Source organism: Bombina bombina, chromosome 6 (genome assembly GCF_027579735.1).
Source record: "Bombina bombina isolate aBomBom1 chromosome 6, aBomBom1.pri, whole genome shotgun sequence".
Classification (NCBI taxonomy): domain Eukaryota; kingdom Metazoa; phylum Chordata; class Amphibia; order Anura; family Bombinatoridae; genus Bombina; species Bombina bombina.
The window spans coordinates 100,706,365-100,726,826 of NC_069504.1; the positions used below are offsets into that span (position 1 = coordinate 100,706,365).

General features: G+C 33.9%; 1 protein-coding gene across 1 annotated transcript in view; it reads left to right on the plus strand.

Moving 5' to 3' along the window:
• Window positions 1-20,462, plus strand: part of MAGI2 (membrane associated guanylate kinase, WW and PDZ domain containing 2) — a 986,849-nt gene that overhangs the window by 886,959 nt on the left and 79,428 nt on the right. The window contains exon 19 of the mRNA XM_053716523.1: window positions 3,735-3,873. Coding sequence (XP_053572498.1) covers window positions 3,735-3,873 — 139 coding nt within the window. The remainder of the gene's footprint in view (window positions 1-3,734; window positions 3,874-20,462) is intronic.

Below are 20,462 nucleotides of genomic sequence, written 5' to 3' on the forward strand. Positions count from 1 at the left end.
TAAAAAACCTGCTTATTCAAATCTCCAAAGGAGAACGCTGACTATAATCTCTCCACAACCTGTGTACTGCGGATCCGTTCCCAGCACGCTGACGTCATCCCCAGTCAGACACAGGACGCTGTAAGCACAAGACGCTGAACTGACTGAAAGCAAATTGTTACCAGCATGTGCAGATTGAAGACATCATTTCTCTGAGAAACAAAGTAACTATTCCGGACTTAAGAACTCAAGACCTCCTAAGTTAAAAGCGCAAGTATATCTATATCTAATTGTTACATTCTTTGAACTGTTTGCCTATTTGCTGCTTTTACTAAACTGTCTGAGCACAAGCCTAACTGCCTAATCTAACACACTCTCATAAAACCTGTATTAAACCAACTAATACCCCTTAAATTACTATACTACTGCATTTTGACAAGAGACTGTCAGCTTATTATTACTAGAAGGGGAAAGTCAAATCACACTAAATCATATATTCTCTAAATTCATTCATATACAAATTGATTATCCTTTGTTCTATGGTATCCTTGTAAATAACAATTGTTTACTTAGGACACCAATCGAATTACTATATAGATAAACTCACCACTGTTACTCCTATAAGGTATCAGACTCACATTACAATTGAGTTCTGCTTATATAGGATTATCTACATTCATAACTTAAGGCTATATATATTTAAGGATATTGCACAAATGAACATCCTTGTTACAGTAATTAGTTTTTAATAACCAAACTCCACCCCCATTTGCTTTATTTGGATGAGCCAATCTGGGCTCTAGTCTACAGACAACAAGGCTAGCCACTGTCACTGTTGTTTTGCAGTTGTTATCTGATAAATCCAATTAGGGAGAGATATGTAGCAGAGTTAACATTGAGAAGTCAGCAGGGTGAATTTCAAGTTCTGAGAATTAGAAATTGCTTAATTTTAAGAGCTAAATCACATGAAAATAACTCTGCTACTTTCCCCTTTTGTCCTTTATGTGGAAGTATTTTAATTCAACAGCAAAAAATTAAAATGGACAGTAAAGTTGAGCGTAAATCGATTGGGTAGAGTAGGCCATTTTAAACTTTGCAATTTGCTTCTGTTATCAATCTAGCATTGTTCTCTTGGTATACTTTGTTAAAGAGTAATTGGAGAGCTCAGGAGCGTGCAATATTATACATAGTTGCAAACACTGATTCCATAGAATAATATAGACGTGCACCTCCTAAGCTCCTACCAGCATACCTGGATTTACTATTCAGCAGAGGATTCAAGACAACAAAGCACATTATATAATAGAAAGAAACTTGAAAGTTGTGTCACATTGTATGCTCTATCTGAATCACGAAAGCTTAGTTTTGACTTCACTGTCCTGACAAGTTGAGTTCCTAATCGAACTTTAAAAAGCATGGAAATTCCAAAATTAAATTCCCCAATCAAATATTATAATATGGAATTATCTGGGGTTAAGGAGTTTAATTTTAGAATTTCCATGCTTTTTAATGTGTTACTGGGAAATTAAATTCTGGTATTGATGTAAGATTTTTTTCATTGAATTTTGTTTTTTTGTTTTGTTTTAAAAAGAGCTTTATTGACAAAACTTAGATTATACATCGTTTAATAAACAGTACAAATATAAATAGTTTCAAGTATGAACATGAAATGCCGGGGGGCATTAGCTGAAGTCACTTAGGAACTCTTGTCCAACTTTAAAAGAATATTCAGTAAGCAAGGTGCGTTAAAGTCTCCAACATGGACAGTGGTGTATGGCCTGTTTTGAAGCCCATTGTGGAAAGCTCTTTGGGTTTTTAGTTTTACCAGGTCCATAGATAATATAAAACAGTAAGTAAAACAATAATAACATGAAATATTCTAATAGTAGAACATAAAGGGCTAGATTACAAGTGGAACGCTAATTTATTTGCCCTTTTGCGGGCGCGCGATAAATAACCAGCCATTACAAGTGGCGGGTTATTGCTACTCGCGGTAGCAATTGGCACCCAGAAATTTTTTCATTTTTAAGCAGACATCTGACCTCTGGTTAATTGTGCAAAGTGAAACAACAGGCTCGCGGGAGCATTAACCAGCCACTTGTAATGGCTGGTTATTTAACGTGCACCCGTAATTGGGCAAATTTGCCCCTTTACGCCTACATGTTAAGATAGTGCTCCACTTGTAATCTAGCCCACTATCTTCAAAGCTACAATACCATATAGAATAGTATCTTAAACTATAAGTCCTATAATACCCGGTTGCCAAATGCTGTTACTGAGCTTGCCTTCATTAATTTTTACAGCTGTTTGCTTCTTCTGAGCATTCTCAAAATGTATTAAAATAATAGACTTTTTTGAATAGTCAATAACTCCAAAAATACTCAATCTTTTTTTTTTTCTAGTCTGTGAGGGTGCCCACAAGACTGGGAAGTTTCAATGATTTATTTATTTTACGCAATCCAAAATTACAAGCACCTGAAAAGCAGGATTTATCTTTGAACAGCCTAACCAACTTAAAGGGTCATGAAACCCAAACATTTTCTTTCATTATTCAGATACAGAATACAATTTTAAACAACTTTCTAATTTACTTCTATTATCTAATTTGTTTCATTCCCTTGGTATCATTTGTTGAAAGAGCAGCAATGCACTACTGGTTTCTAACTTAACACATGAGTGAGCCAATGACATTCGGTATATATATGCAGCAACCAATCAGCAACTAGCACCTAGATTCTTTGCTGCTCCTGAGCTTGCCTAGATAAACCTTTCAGCAAAGGATAACAATAGAATGAAGCAAATTAAATAATAGAAGTAAATTGGAAAGTTGTTTAAAATTGTATTCTCTATCTGAATCACAAAAGAAATATTTTGGGTTTCATGTCCTTTAAGTTATAGCTGCACAAATACTGTGTATTCTTGAGTTCAGATAATGGGGTCGATTTGTTAACGGCCGAATGCATCTTTATGCATCTGTTTCCATGCAAACCTTCAGGCTCGCCGGAAACAGGAGTTATGAAGCAGCCCGATTATATACAATCGGGTTTATTGACACCCCCTGCTAACGGCCGCAAATCTGCAAGGGGCGGCATTGCAAAAGCAGTTCACCAGAACTGCTTGTGCAATGATAAATGCCGACAGCGTATGCTGTCGGCATTTATTGATGTGCGGCGGACATGATCCACTACAGCGGATCATGTCTGTTGCACTTTGATTAATCGGCCCCATAGAACGGACGTCGATAATGTATTTGCTAATTAAGGTTCAACAATCAAAGGTACAGTGAATCATGGGAAGTCCATCTGTATAGAATATTATTTCTAATAGTTATTTTCTTTCTTTTTTTTTACTGACAAATAATGGGTCATCACAGTATATTAGAATTAAAATAATTACGTAAAAAGTCTGGTTTATGATTTCATAAAAGTTCTACAGATTAATACAAAGCCTCTTTGCTCATTCTGCCCAAAGTTACAAGTCCTCCTGCCTGCACAAAGAGTGAAATTACTATCAAAGCAGAAAGTATTGCAAGTACAAGTTGCCTAGTATTGATTTTGACAAGACATCTGTGTTGTTGAACTTTTAAGAACTGGAATTTCTTAGTTTGCCTGTAATATCCTTCTGAAGCATCATACATTTCCATTGATGTTCGGATGTCATTTTTCTAACATATTAAACAAAATGTTGTTCTTTGAAAATACTCATTCTGTTAAATGTCTGTTTATTTCATGTTTTTCTTTTTTTTTACCTGGCAGGTAGGTGATCAAATCATTGAAATTAACGGGGAAAGCACAAGAGATATGACACATGCCAGAGCGATAGAGCTAATTAAATCCGGAGGCAGGAGAGTAAAATTATTACTGAAACGTGGAACAGGACAGGTTCCGGAATACGGTGGGTTTTCATTTTTTAATGTCTTATATAAAAATATTATTAATTAATGTTTAGTCTCTGTTAATTGATATAATTAATATATCCTAATAACATCTAGGGTCATCCAAAGGATAATGAAGTAAATCCTTAACTTAATATTAGCCTCTCTGAGTGTGACAGCAGAAATTCTGCAATTTGTACCATAGCACAGAAGATGTCTTTGTAGTACCATTTCTCTGTATTTGGTAATACAAATGTAATCTATTTAGTCTCACTATATGTTGAAAATTAGCAACAAAAGCCTGCAACATTGAGATATTAAAGATATTATGCTTAAAAGCTTAAATGTGGACCCCAGCTGCTACTGTAATATAGAAAAAGTCAGTGAAATCCAATGTTCAATAATTATTAAAATAGCTAAATAGTTTCTTCCATTTGAGAACAGAGATTTTGTACTCATAGGGACTTAAGAATAAATGTCGATGTGATGTAGAGCAAATTGCTCTATTGTTCCTATAATTGACTGCCGTTAAGTAGGAATAAGCATATGGTTGCAGTATGTATCCTTCTACTTTCTATTACAAAACAAAACTATGTGTTGCTTTGGATTGTCAGGAAGGTAGATAAGTGATCAGACTGATACACCCTATTAGATAGAAAAAATGTGTATTACTCAAAAATTTTCTCCCCTTTAATTTGTTCCCAATGATACACTTTACCTGCTGGAGTGTATTAAATTGTTTACAAGTATTTCCATTAACCTTATTTTGGCATTTAAATTAGTTTATTTAACCTGTGGTATCCCCACCCATCCTAAAAGTGTTTGGCCATGAGGCCAAGCTGTATTAACACAGCCAGTAGAAGAGATTACACTCCCAGTGGGTTATAGAAGAGATAAGGTAATAAAATGTTCATTTTCCATTGTTCTCTATAAGTATTGGTGATTGGTTTATGGACAGATATAAGATAAAGAAGCATGTATATGTACACAATGTGATAAAGTAATGAGATCTGATTATACCTACAAGCTCAACCCATTTTATTAGGTTGTGGCTTCAAAACACAAAATCAGCTAATTCATATACACAAATAAGCCTTAAAAAAGCAAATCTCATACATTTTATACTTTGCAGCTGGTAAAAAAAAGTAATTAGAAACACATTAAGGGAAAACTATTTTATAGTATACTGTCCCTTTAACTGGCACTGTGCGAGTTAAAGTGGGATTGGGCTAATAAAGATCCCTATATAGGATACCTAAATTAGGTGCGCCCTACCTCCAATGATTACTGATATCAATTACAAAAAGAAAAGGAAAAAGGAATGGAGGTTTAAGGGGCACTAAAATATATACCTTTATTTAATTTAATTTAAAATCCAGGTTTGGGAAATAATTTAGATTCTCAACCAGTGAGGTATTTCAGAGATAAATTAAATAAATTTGATCAAAAATACTGCAGTTGTGAGTATAAGGGTTAAACTAATCCCCTATATATGCTCCACTGCAGAATGGGAATACAAATATTCATGTACTTAAACCAGTTAGCTCCCAGTGATACGTATTCCATGAACATGAATATTTGTATTCCCATTCTGCAGTGGAGCATATATAGGGGATTAGTTTAACCCTTATACTCACAACTGCAGTATTTTTTTTATCAAATTTATTTAATTTATCTCTGAAATACAGTCTATTAGATAAAATATAATTATTAATGGACCGTTAAACTCTGTAGTTTGGTATCATAATCTAAAAGTGCATGATTTAAGAAATGAAAAGCTCTAACCACAGCTTCTAATAGTGAAAAACGTGCTGAGTTTAACATATTTTATTGCATAATATGTTTCCTCTACTCAATCATGCGGGGTTTGCAAACCAATAAAAACCCTATTTATTTAAACATACTATCTATGAGCAAATCAGGGTAAAACACCAAATATGATCTTTAAATTACCAGCTGCAATCTAATTATAGCTTTAGAATACCTTTAATTAAAACATTAAAAATATAGAGCAATCATATACATCACCAAATAAACCAATTTGCAGTTCAGCTTTATCAGATAAATCCAGTTCACCTCATATGAGAGAAGTATTGCAATTATGGATAAAGAAAGTTAGACCCAGGCTTGCTTTATAGAGACTGTGTTTCAAAAGGCAGCAATTCTGAGTCAGTAAAAATTCCAGCAAAAGACCAAAGAGTTTATCAAGTGATAACCCCACCTCTATTTTGTAATCATTGGTGAACGTTTTGGATACGCGATTACTGAAGTTTGTCCCTTTGATAGGCCATTAACGGAGCTTGTCCCATATTGGCTTACTTGGAATACATGTGGTCATCCGACACTACAATCTCCGTTTGTTGCATTTCTCACATAGCCCACCAGAGGGTATCAGAAAACTAGAAATGCAGTCTCATTATCAATATTGCTAAGTCTAGTATCTAACCTTTAAAATGTTTATTAAATATACTTTAATTTCCAGTATCAGCAAATAATGTGTACAATATGTATGGGACCATATAATACTATTTACCCTGAGTATTTTCATACTAAACATGAGTATATCTCTAGTACCATATTATGAAGAAATTCCTATACATTTAAATATTTTAGAAGATGTATTAAAATCACATTTTTATGAGGGGACGTAAAAGGACTATAATACTTTCAGTATGAATTTAATTAATATATCAATTCATATTCTGATATAACATTGTTTTGAATGCATGAAAACACAAATATGATATACTTCATTAGACCATTCACTGGTTTCTCACAGGTCTGGAATTAAAAAAACAATGTTGTTATTCTGAAGTAAGTTGGTTAAACACTTAAAATAGACAGTTATATATTCACTTTAGATTTAAAGGTATCTTACGCGTTAGACACATCTCCCCTGATCCATAAATATACATTTATTTACACAGTCTGAGTCTAAAACAAATATTAGAGAGTTATACAGTTCATATAGATGAATTTCTAACTTCTCTTTACTATTTCACGGTGATGTGATGACTGAACTCCATGGATTTGAACTCAGCATGGGACAATTTAACACCCAGATGATATGAGCCACATCTTTCAAGAACGTTTGTATATTCCACTATCCTTAAAGACGGACTGTCCAATCCTCCAGATAGGAAAACTCTTTATACAGGCTTCCTTTGAAGCCAGGATAATTGGGATATCCTGGCTTGTGATATTTATCTGGTCACAGCAGGAATTCTGTGCATTGAATGTAGAGTGGTTTTTGGGGCTGAAAATTCTAATTTTAGAATTTAACTTACATTAGCCAGTTTCATCTACAAATTAATTAATTTACCTTATTATATATTATATATTATTATATATTTTGCCCGAAAACGTTCACTGATTTGTTGTACTAAGTAAGATTTGATGAAATACCAGCGAGTGCCTGCTTTTTGAAAAGGATTTGTTTACATGTGGATTTGGTGGGCACCCTGGGAGTTGCTGCATTGAGGGAGTGCTGGGTTCTTCTGTAGGACTATATATATATATATATATATATATATATATATATATATATATATATAATCTAATGCCACTCAGCAATAGCCTGACAATGCATTCAATTTATTTTTTTCAAATTCACCCATTATGTCAATTTATTGGAAGTCTGCAAAGAAATCTTGCAATTGCAAGACTTTTACTGTCCCTTTAACACCATTCTGCTGCATAATGTCAATCTGCAGGCATGTCTTTTAGCTTGAGCACAATGTGCAAAGATTCTCGGCACCTTAAAGAAGTGAAAAAAAATTAATAGGATTTTCTGCACCAAAATATAGTTGATTGTTAAATATCAACTAATATAATTGAGTTAATGGGATGCCATAGATGTGTGCTTTAACCCTTTGTATGAGTGAGACACATTATCACCATATGCACAATGCCTACAGTGTGAACAACGACCACGTGCCATCATCATGGCCCCCACTGTACTTAAGGGCAGTAACGAGGTGACCAAGCTGTTCAGCATTGCCAGGGAAATCCAGGGATCATGGTGAAGTTACTACTCCTGTGGTTGATGACAACACCAAGCACTGGAAACCTCGAAGTTCTGGGCTTCTGCAGAAAGCAGAATGGACCTTGATTTGGGGAATTATACAAATTCCTCAATTTCAGCTCTCTTAAGTCCTAGAAATCCCTAAGACGCATTATTTGAAAGGGGATATAAAGTGTAAGCAGATATTTTTTTTAAATTAAGTAAAAAAGACACTTTTTTAATGAGGGAGTAGCACCGCTAATAATAGACAGTCAAAAATGCCTAGAGACCCCAAAGACCACTTTTTTTAAAGTCCAGAAGGCTTTCTTTAAAATAATGCCCCTATATAGGTTTTCATAGCCAGGTGATTACTATAGTAATGTACATTTATTTGAGAATTTGGAAAAAAAAATCATACACTGTTGTTCACAACAGCGTCGTATAGTTTAAATCTGCTGGGTCTACTACAAATAATATACATAATATGTGTAGGTTTCTCACTGGATAATTACTTCCAGTAGTGCTTAAAGTAAAAACGTATGGCAAGATTACAAGTGGCACTCCTACTTTTGCAGTTAAGTGATATTGTTTTTTTTGCATGTGTCGGAAATAGCGCTCATTTTACCATTTGAAAACACAATCAAGATTTGCTCTGGTTGGGTTAGTGTGACTGAAAAACTTGCGTAAAGGGTAGTGATTTAAAAAGGTTGCATTAAACACAACATAAATATATTTAAATGTACGGTTAAGAAGTGGTGAACTAATCACTCTAATACTGATAGGGGGCTCTACAATATGGAGGTAAATCTTACAGGTGTGACCACCTATATAACCAAATTATTTAAAATTGAGATATCGATGTTAAATCTCCACAATACCAATACCAAAAGCAAGAGTCGCACATACATTTCAGAACAATCTATAGTCTCTATGTAGTTAATCTCTTTATATGTATAAGACAAAAAAACTGTGGCTGCTCTCTGGAAAAAGCTCATCTGAATCAGATGTGTTCCTGAAGAGAGGAAGAAATACAGAGTCGCCACTAAGTGTAATATCACCAAGCAGGGTAAGATCAACAGTACAAATATTGTGTATTATGTGTAAACTCACATTTGGTGAAGCACACTTTAGTGCAATTGAAGCAGACCGAGACTTCTGAGCCATTCGGCTAACTCCGACCTCCGGTATCTCCAACAGATGGAGGGGGGCGATTCTGTGTCCTCACAGCCTTGGTGCAAAGCTTTGCATCCAACAGCCGCTTCTACTACTTATTGTCAACAAATGCCCAATAGTAAATATGCAGATTTAAGGTTCAAAGGACCTTCCAAGGACCAAAGACGATAGCGGTAGTATGTTTAAAACAAATTTAATTTAAAAACATATTAAAAACAGTGACGCGTTTCTTGGTGTGCAACGCCGTTTCCTCAGACTGTATATTACTGAACTACTGCTACCTATTTAAAAAAAACAACAACCAATCAATGAACACCCATTTGTTCATTCACACGCCTCCTGTGATGTCACACAGGTGAATAGCGTGCAACGAATTCCACAATAATATCCCCTCCTCCTTTTACAACTATTATTAATCAACATAGAGGGCACATTGAAACTCACATTGTAGCATTATTGTTTACAAAGTATCAATATTCCCATAGATATATTTAAATATAATTTACACATAATATACATTTCTATGTATAATATAGTATCACATTAGCCAAAACACATTTTATCAAACTCCATAACATCTCCAATTTCTAGGTTATTTGCTCCATTGTGCACTTTTCACATCTATTAACTGATTGCTAGTTTTTATTCAATTAGCACTTACTCAAGATAGTACATCTAGATACAAATTACAACCATTTTCTTATACTGACTTGATATAGAGAATTTAGAAAGTACTTGTGCATAAACTCCTATAACTTTAAAGGTACCTCAATCTATTTCTTGCAGTATAGAAAAATCTTTCTGGGTCTAAACGGAAGTGTCATTTTTACATATACTTAAATTGTGCACAAAAACAAAAAATAATAAGTCACTCTTTTCGAGTGATAAAATTATATCCTCACAAGTGTAAGTGTTTAATACTAAAAAAACTAATAATATGTATGTTCCCAGTTTTCTCTCTCATATTTTTATTTTAAAGCTGGTATAATTATTAGTTGATATAAACTAAATTATTAGTTGATATAAACATCTGATAAAAAATAATTTAAAACATTTTTTATGAAAAAGTTAAAGGCTCAAAGATATATGGTATAAGGTATTTGACAAAAAAGGGCACTAACATAGTTATACATACCTAGACATGTCTTAATATGTCTATTTATTTATGTATATATTATTATTATTATACTTTATTTATAAAGCACCAAAATATTCTGCAGCGCTGTTTATGGGTACAATTCATTTAAATAAAACAATAATACAAAACTTGTAAGAGACAAGACAAAATTTGACAAACAAATACAGTAGTAACTGAGGACCCCATTCCCAAGGGAATTTACAATGTAGAAGGATAAGAGAGTGAGAAACAGGAGGTTAGGACTGCAAGGGTGAGAATGATGTTAATACAGAGTTAGATAAGGGCACTTATTAGTTAAGAGTAATTCATTTGTTAATGAGTTGGGTGGTAGGCTTCCCTGAACAAAAATGTCTTAAATTAAAATTTAAAAAAGTTCTTGCTATTGGCTGATTCAAATAAGCCAATAGGTATTGACTGATTTGAAATCAGCCAATCAGAATTAAGTGGTACCCCTATATATTGGGGTTCCGCACTTCTGGGATTTCAGTGTGCGGCGGCAAAAGGTCCCCAGGCACCTGAAGCCTGGATGAAGAGAGCCCTGGCGTTGAAGAAGATTGTGGAGCGGAGGCAGCGAAAAAGGCAGCTGAAGTCTACCTCTGCCATCGTAAAGATGTGTCCCCTGTGCTTGGACCTTGGGTGAAGAGGGCCTAACATTGGATCAAGATGAGCCGGAGTCCCATCAACTGTGAGTAGAACGTTTGGGGTTAGTTAGGGTTTTTTTGGGGTGAATTCTTTATTGTTAAGAAAAGGGTTTGTTATTTTTAAGTTTATTTTGTAGGCTAGGTTTTACAGTTAGAGTTTGTTATTTTGGGGGGTGGGTGTTACTGTAATGTAGGTAGGGGTTTTTGTATATTATTTTTGCAAAAGAGCAAAGATCACTTTAGGGCAATGTCATGCAAAAGGCCCTTTTAAGGGCTTTTGGAATTTATTTTAGTGTTAGGGTTTTTAGTTTTTTTACAGGGCATTTAGTTTAGTGTTAGGTATCATTATTTTTTATTTTGGATAGCAGAGTTTTGTTTTTGTTTTTGTTTGTAATTTAGCTTTTTACAATTTTTTGTAACAGCTTTTTTTGTAAATTAGTGGGGTTAGTTTAGATGGGGGTTAGGTGTTAAGTAGAGTAGGGTTAGATTGCATTTGGATTTCTGCAGATTTTTTTTTTTTATATTTGTAACTTAGGGGGTTTAGTTTAGAGGGAGGTTAAGTGTTAGTTTGCGTTTGATGTTTATGGTGGCATAGGTGTTTATAGTTAGCGACATAGGGGTCAATAGTTGATTGCAGTGGATATATGGTGGCATAAGGTTTAATAGTTGATTGTGGTGGGTATATGGCGGCATAGGGATTAATAGATAGACACTTGTGGTTAATAGAGAGATACTTATGGTGGGTATGTGGCGGTTAATAGATAGATACTTATGTGGGTATGTGGCAGTTTAGAGATTAATAGCAACTTGCGGTGGGTATGTGGTAGTTTAGATGTTTATTAGTGTAGTGTAAATTTGCGATCGTGGGGTACTTCGGTTTAGAGGTATTAGGATTAGTGGTTAGGCAGATGGCAGTTTTATTCTAGGGATTCTTTTACTATACATCACCAATATGGTCGGCGATGCTGGGTGTTGTCTAAGCCAGAATTGCAGACCAGTGGCATAAATAGTAAGAAGCAGAAGCAGCTCCACAAGAAAGTAACAAAGTATTTTCTCAAGAAAGGTAAATGCCCAGACAGCTAATTACTGAGGATAAGGGGAGTGTAATTCATTACTATCCTGCCTAAATATAAAATGTAATAATAAAAACAATAGTTATTATTAATTAATATTAGTTAATAATAGTAACACGCATTTTATCTAAGTTACTCTCTGCAATACTGAGCTATTTAAACTGATACTAACAGTTACACAGACTGCTATTAAGCACAGTATATCTTATGTATGAATGTTTTAAGAGGGTAATAACGATTACCCACAACAAAGTTTTATTGCTCAGAAACACAATAAAAATAAGATCAACATCAGATTACTTTATAAGTAATAACTGTAGTGTATTTATAGCAATATAAGAGGTACACTAAGCTGGAGATGATTAAATCATATGGATCATAATAAACAATGCATGCTTATTTATTAATCTAACCTGACAAATTTAGGATTAGACTTTATTAACCTAATCTACTGCTAACTTTATACAACTGTTCACAATCACAAGTTCAATCACAAAACAAATATATATGGTTTTAGAATCACATCAGATCGAGATAAACACTTATATACAAGATTTTTTCTATTATTCTGATATGAGCTCCAGAATGTTTTTAACTATATACCCATTTTAATATACTACCACTCTTTATTTGAAAAATTCAAGGGAATCAATAGTGTGCTTAAACAGTCCATTAGAGTTAGACTGACTTTTTAAATAATGTTCACTGATACATAGCACCTATATGCCATAAGACAAGAAAGTGGTAATATCCCCTAACTACACAACACTAAAAGGAGTGCCATCGGTTTTCTACCATTAGATAAATAGTAAACACCTCTCGGCGATGCTGCTATGTCGGGAGCTTGGAATATTCTGACAGGCTTGCTCGACATAGTGGCGGATCCCGTAGAATATTTTGTCACCTTGTAGCACTTTCAAACAGCCTATTTTAATTTTATTTGTTTTTAACTGTTTCAAGTTTTCTTTCTTTTTGCATATGTTTGTACAGACTGTTTTAGAAAGGGAATATCTGATTTGAGTAGATATTGGAACATTGACCCATACCCTGTATGGACAGCATTGGCAACTGCAATTTACCCAACCACAAGTTTTGCTCTATATATACAGTATATATATATCAACAACAAGATGGAGACATTAAACTCAACAGCCAAAGGCACTTGATAAGAATGTCCTGTATGTATGTATGTATATATATATATATATATATATATATATATATATATATATCAGGGCTCAAAATTTCCTCTAGCCCACTAGCCATTGGCGAGTGGAAATTTATCAGTGGTAAATGAAAGCTAGTTAGTGAATGTTGAGTCTAAAGTCTGGTGGCAGGTTGTAAGTAGCAAAGCTGGCACATTGTATTTGCAGAATGTACATTCCTATTGCAGCACTGACACACACATTTTGGGCTATGTGCTAAAACTATTATCTAAAGGGATATTATATAGCCATGAAAGTGCAAGGATATCTTATTCCTCTAGGGCTGTAGGGACCCCATTAGTGCATAGACTGTTACTTCTGAGAAGGTAAACAGGGGCAGAGAGAGAAAGACTGTAGAGAAAACGTGGAAGTGGAGAAGAAGGTAGAGTTAAGAGAGAATGGAGGAAGAAAGAGGGAAAAGATATGAGAGAGGGGAAAGAGAGTGTAAAGAGAAGAAATGACCTGGGACATAAGGGAGAGGATAAAAACAGAGACTGAAGAGAGAAGGGAGTTGAGAAAGATAGTTAAAAGCTAGACGGGAGAGATAATACAAAAAATAATATAATCTCCAGGTCTGCTATGATCTTCCATGACTGTCAGCACTCTCTGCACTCTCTCAGTTCAGCAACTTCCGTTTTCTATCCAGCTGTTGTCTTCCCCAGAGCCTCTAGTTGATGTTTCTAACTGCTATAAATTAATTTGTTTAATTTATAACTGTATGTAGCATTATTTAATTTGTTATGGTATAGCATAAAAACAATATTACAAAATGTTTCACAATGGCTAAAAGAGGGGGTCAAGTAGTGTGTGTGGGTTTAAAAGTGGCGAGAAACATTTTGTCCTGGCTATGTGCTTAGAACTTGAAATTTTGAGAGAGAGAGAGATCTGGAGGCTTCCACCCGCTCATACCCCGGCGATTGGGCCTGTATAGTGACAGGCATCGCCGGGGCTTCACGTTTTGCGTGGTGACCTCACATGCAATGACGTGATGACGTCACCACGCAACTTTATTTAAAATGGACAATGCAAAGTATAAGGAAAGGGGGCAGGCTGCTTAGAAGCCTGTATCTCAGGCATCTAAGCAGCTACAGACCCCCAACACCCACCGTTGTAAAGGTAATCGCATAACCTTACCAAAGATATAAGAATTGGGGATCTGTAAAAAAAAAAATGTTTTATGTAAACATAAAACATAATTTAAAAAAAATTCAGCTTAGCACCAAGGTGGGAAAGTGCTTAGCACTCAAAGGGTAAATAAAGTTTTTGGCCCACCAAGTAAACATTCTATTTGTAGCTTAAAGGACCACTAAAAACAGTAGAATTGCATAAACAATAAATACATAATAAATAGACAATGCAAACCAATTAGATTGAATTTCATAAGAGTAGTTGCTTTTTTTTATTTTGTAGAAGTTTCATGTTAGTTTTTATTTTCCTTTCCACTGCATCATGTGACAGCCATCAGCCAATCACAAAATGCATATACATATTCTGTAAATCTTGCACATGCTCTAGCGCGTCAGAAATTGTGCATATTTAGATAAATGGATGGGAATTAGAATATTGTTTAAAGTTGTGTGCTCTATCTGAATCATAAAACAATCATTTTGACTTTTGTGGTCCTTTTAATTAACTTAAAAATTAGAAACAAGAAATCATGACATTTTTAAAATGTTCTTTAATGTAAAAGCTAACAATATTTTAAGAATATGTGAACCAAACGCCCTTCTTAGTGCAATCTTTTTATTAAGATAGAGGTTTTTTAATGAAGGATTTTTTTTAAAATAGGGACCTTTTTTCCTTTCAGGGCAAATTAGCTATAATCCCTTTATGGCACTATGTAAAAGAGCTATAATCACTTATCAGGGCAATTTTGAGTTTTTTTTTTTTTTTTTAATTGGCTTTTTATTTAGGGGGTGGGGGGTTATTTTGGTTTTAGAATAGTTTTTTTGCTAAGTAAAATATCTAAATCACTTGAGGGCAATGCCTTACAAAATGCCCTTTTCAGGAAAATTGTTAGAGTAGATTTTAGTGTTAGTATAGGGTTTTTTTATTTTGGTGTGGGCTTTTTGTTTTAAGGGGACTTTAGTTTTAGGATAGGCCCTTACTGGGTTTTTTTATGTTTGGTAGTGTTTTTTTGTTTTTGTTTTTTGGTAATGTTAGTGTTTTTTTATTTTCTGTAACTTGGGGGGGGGTTAGGTTAGGGGTCTAGGGGGGTTAGCTGTTAGGTAGTTAAGTAGTGTAGGAATAGTTGTGGGGGTTGTGGTGGTGTATTTTTATTGCAGTGGGCTATTGGCGGTTTAGGGGTTAAGTAATGTAGAGGAATAATGCAGTAGGCTATTAGTAGTTTAGGACTAAAAGGTTAGGGGGTGTTTAGTTCTTTAGGTTAGGGCAGATTAGGGATTAATAGTGAAGGTTGCACTGGGGGTGAGAGCATGTAAGGGGTTAATAGTTTAGAGTAGCCTTACATTTCTATACAATGTTTAAATGATGTGCATTTTCATGTATAATGCATATTATTTTAATTATTGTATAGAAATTAAACTGCTTTTTTGGCGTGACTTTGGTAACATAAAATATATATTTACAATTATATATTTATGTTTTAAATCATAAAAAGGACATGCCAAAAAAAGCAGTTTAATTTCTATACAATGATTAAAAAAATATGCATTATACATGAAAATGCACATCATTTAAACATTGTATGTAGCGACATAGCTCCAATAATTATAATAGCAAGATTTTTGTTTTTCTATCTTTATTAGTCAGGTATAGCGAAGACCTGACTTAGATGTAGGCGTTCTAAGGGAATAACTTGCAGTTTGATTGGGATACATCGCCAGTAGTACAATATATTCCAATCTCTGAAGTGCAGGTTACGTGTAGGGTTTCAGCTATGTTTCCCTTGCCACCTTTTCAGTGGCAAGATTTTCCATTTTGAGGCAGGTGGTATAGGTTTAGTTACAGTTAGGTATAAATTATTTGATGTTTTGTTTCAGTGAGTGCACGGTCTGTGCTGTGTAGGAACACTTCAAATACAGCCCCCCTCGCCCACTAAAAGTGGCGATGTTGGTGGAGTTTAGACAGAAGCTGCAATCCCTATTATTTCCTATAGGAGACACTGCCACTCTCTCACACTTTGTGTCAGCCCCCTTTTTTTTAATATAACGACAGACCAACGGACTGCGACCTCGGGAACCAAGCAGGCAGTTTCTCATTGGTCTGTTGATGTTTTGAATATCAGGGTCTAAATGTTATTGCATTGTCTTTTTATTATGCATGTGTTATTTTATGCAATTTTGCATAAGGTCAATTTACCTTTAATCTTCCTGGAAATGTTTGGAGGTATAAAAATAGGAGGTGAAAGTTATTTACATTTAACTTGAAACTAATACAACTGTATCTCTTTCTACTAATGTGTGGCTGTCTGTGAGCAAAGCTGTTCTATCATGTGAATGATAGGGAAAAAAAAGTGTACAATGTCCCTTTAAAAAAAAAATATAGATTATATGATAAAGCGAGATCAAAATATGTCAATCATTATTGGTCTTTGATAATCTATAGCACTTTATTGTGTAATTCTATAATAATATAAGATAGTTTAGGCTATCAGTTTTAAAATGATATTCCTTTTAGATAAACTCTTCTGGCTTGGTACAAATTTCTCAGAATACGTTTACTTATGCTTGTGTAAATAAATCACCTCGGGATGCTTATCTGCTTACTTAATTGCTTGATAACCTCTATATCTTTAACTAATATTAATTATGTGCATGCCTCTTATATCTAATACTAGTTGCTTAAAAGTCTGTCTCTAGATTTTGCTAATTATACTAAGAATTCTTTGCTAACTATCGTTCTCTATGTCACTGTTCTGTTAATTCTAATGATTGGTCCTAGGCTGTTCCTCCCCTCCCTTTAGGAATGGTACCTTCTTCCAGTCTCTCCATGTGCATGAAAAGTGACAAGCATGGGTCCCCATATTTCTACTTATTGGGCCACCCTAAAGACACGGTTTGTAAACTCTGCATGTATATTATAATTTTCTAATCTACTTTCACGTAGCTGTATCTTACTGAGTCTTTCAAAATATCTTTACTGTTTTGTATGTTGCATTTCAAAAAAGTTTTTAACAAACATTATAGCAAAAATATTATAAAGTACTGAATATAAACATTTTCTTATGGCACTGTACATCAGGTTATTCACCTTATGTTACCTGGCTGCACACATGCCACAAAGAATGAATCCTTAATCCCTTGAGTTCCAGATGTGCAGCAATATGTGACCTCAAGTGATCTTGTTTTTTCCTGTAATTAGGGTTGCCAGATGTTGTCCAGTATTTAACTGGATAGTCAAATATTTTAGCAGACTGTCCGGTATAATTTTAACAAATGTACACTTAAATGTCCAGTTTTTTTGAAGTCCCTGTGTGTTAGCTAAATATAAAGAGCATCCTATGCCTCAACACAGTAAAGATATGGAGCAGAAAAAAATAATAATTAATTATTATTATTAAAGTGATGGTAAATTTCAAACATTAAGAATGATGCAATGAAAAATATATTCGTGTATAAACAAAGTCGCAAAATTATATAATTCAAGATTTATAATCCTACTTTGTATCTTTTGTTCCTCTGCCTCCCTTCATTTTCCCACTCACTCCTAAGGGCTTTCAAAGGACTGGACTTCAAGATTGTCATATGACACACTCTCTGATTGGATGTTCATTGAATTCTCAAAAAAAAAACATGGTACATTTTTTAATCTATCAGTGAAAAGGGTTTAATCTGTTATATACATTATATAACAGATTAAACCCTTTTCACTGATAGATTAAAAAATGGTACATATATTCTTTTTTAATTGCAAAGATTACATATATGGCATTTGATTAGATAAAGTTTACCATCACTTTAAGGAATAAGAGTCAAAGCAGAGGAGCATAGTAAACACACTTCAACTACATCTTTCAATTCCCAGGTTACTCTATAAGCCTATATTTATCCTTTGCCTTTCCTATTTGTGTTCCTTTTTCCAGATAATTGTTAATGAAAGTGGTTGAATTCCCATGATTCCTTTCTTTTTCCACTTCAAATATTATTACTGTTGAGGAGAGAATCATATAAGCCTAACTCAGCCATGTGTTTCTCTCACCTCTTTCAAACCTGTCCCTAAGTCCCTTGCTTTGTGTTTGTGAAGCCCATAAAATGTCTTATAGATGTTTTGAGCAAGTGCACTTGTATTACAAAATGCATCTTCTATGTACCCTTAAGGGGCTTATGTAGTTGCCTGCAGTACATAATAAGAAAAGCAGAATATGAATCTCTGCTGAGGTAGGAATATTCAAGGGAAATACATGCTTTGATACTGATACCTGGGAAGATACTTCTGCAGGTTGTAACCTTTATTTCATGGGAATAATCTAAAATAAAGAATTGGGTCAATTTGATTTCGCAATTTCAATTTAAATTATTTCTGTGTTGCAATTTATACTATATTGGTAATAAACAAGATCAAAATCCATCAAGCATTATTGGTCATTGATTACCAATAATACTTTATTGTGTAGTCCGATAAAATATATCACAGTATGCTATTACCTTAAAATAATCACCTACTTCATTTTAAAATCTTAATTGTCTTGGAAAAACTTGATTAAAACCTATCTGGCTCTAAAGGGATTATGTTACACATCTGGAACCAGGGGCAAGGGGGAAGTGTTATTTCTATGCATGTTATCATTATTGGTGTAAAAAAAAATATGTTTTCATAAGTAATGTTATTTTTTTTAAAAACCTACTTTGCATTTTTTTAAATGTTTTAGCAATGGGGATTTTTATGTCCTTATATATATTAGGGGTTATATATTGTAACATTATTTTTATTATGCATTTTACTATACAAACTTTAGTGAAGATCATCATACAAAGTAAAGGTGTGCAATACATAGGGCCTGTGTTAAAATGTGTAGTGGACCACCCTAAACATCATGCATAATGATTATTGCAATGCATGATTATATAGTACAGGTTCAAGTGTATTTGCATTAGAATGTTGGAACATACCTGTTCTATACATAGGCAGCTGTGGCCTAATGGGAAACTGAATACGAGATGACCAATCAATAGTTTATGATAGCAGTTTAAAAATAAAGTATATACCTCATAAACAAACAGAAAAGCGACATAAAGGTGACAAAAACCTTTTGAAAGTGGCCTGATTTCTGGATAATTTATAAATAAAAACATAATTGAAAGCCTAGAATAAGTTTCTTCATAGTAATATTAGTACAAATACATTCCTCTTCTGCATTGAGCAGTATTTTACTTCTTTATAAATTTTGCATGATTATAACATTTTAAAAACATAAATGGGTCTTATCTTTATTTTTTCATTTGCTATGCTCTAGATCAGACGTGGTAATCCTTTTTTAAGAGCTTGTGCACAAATTAAAAACTTCAAAAACAAATCTCTTCTAACAGAAGCGGCATCACTGTAAGCCACGTGCCAATCATTTTCTTTTCCACCTTGGGCATATGTGCCATAGGTTTACCACCACTAATCAAGCTCGTCATTATTAAAATGAGTGGATTAAATACCAGTATATTAAAATAATTTTGTTAATAGTTTCTTATTAATAAACTCAGATATAAAAGAAATAATTATATACCTATTTTTTCATCACCACAAAATCTAAGAGCTAAGGCACTATCTTAATTTGTAAATCTGCTACCATCAGTTGCTTGCATAGTTTCACATCAGCAATACACAATACAAGGTTACCAAAATATTCTAGTGTTTATTGTGAACCATGCGTCTCTCCTACATCTCCCCCAATATCTGACATTTTTGCTAATGACATTAAAAAAAAAACATTTTAAAATGGGCAAAATTACTTATTGCTCTTTTACTAATTTATTTTCTTATTGATCTCTATACATTCATGCATAGCAGGTGCCTGGTAGTTAGGAATACCTTATTATAAATGATTACATAAACTGTGCATCTGCATGTGGTAATAGTGAGGAATTAGAAAATATTTGCTTTTGAACCATAAATGCTGGTCCATCTTAGTGGTAGTCTTTTGAAAGCTCTCTATGCCACATAGAAAGAAGGTTTTAGTTTGTCTTCTCAAAAGTATAATCTGCTGCAAAAAAGGACAGGTGAACATAAGGCTACTGATGGGTCATATGTGGCTTATTAATCATGTGCAGAAAGCACAAGTTGCCGCACCCCTTGTCTAATGGTTTGTCACCAACTAGTCTAGATTTCTTGATATTCAATCATAACTAACATATGTAAATTAATAGGTTTTACCTTTTGCTAAATACATCCAAGCATACAGAATTCTATTTTTTTAACTTCTAAAT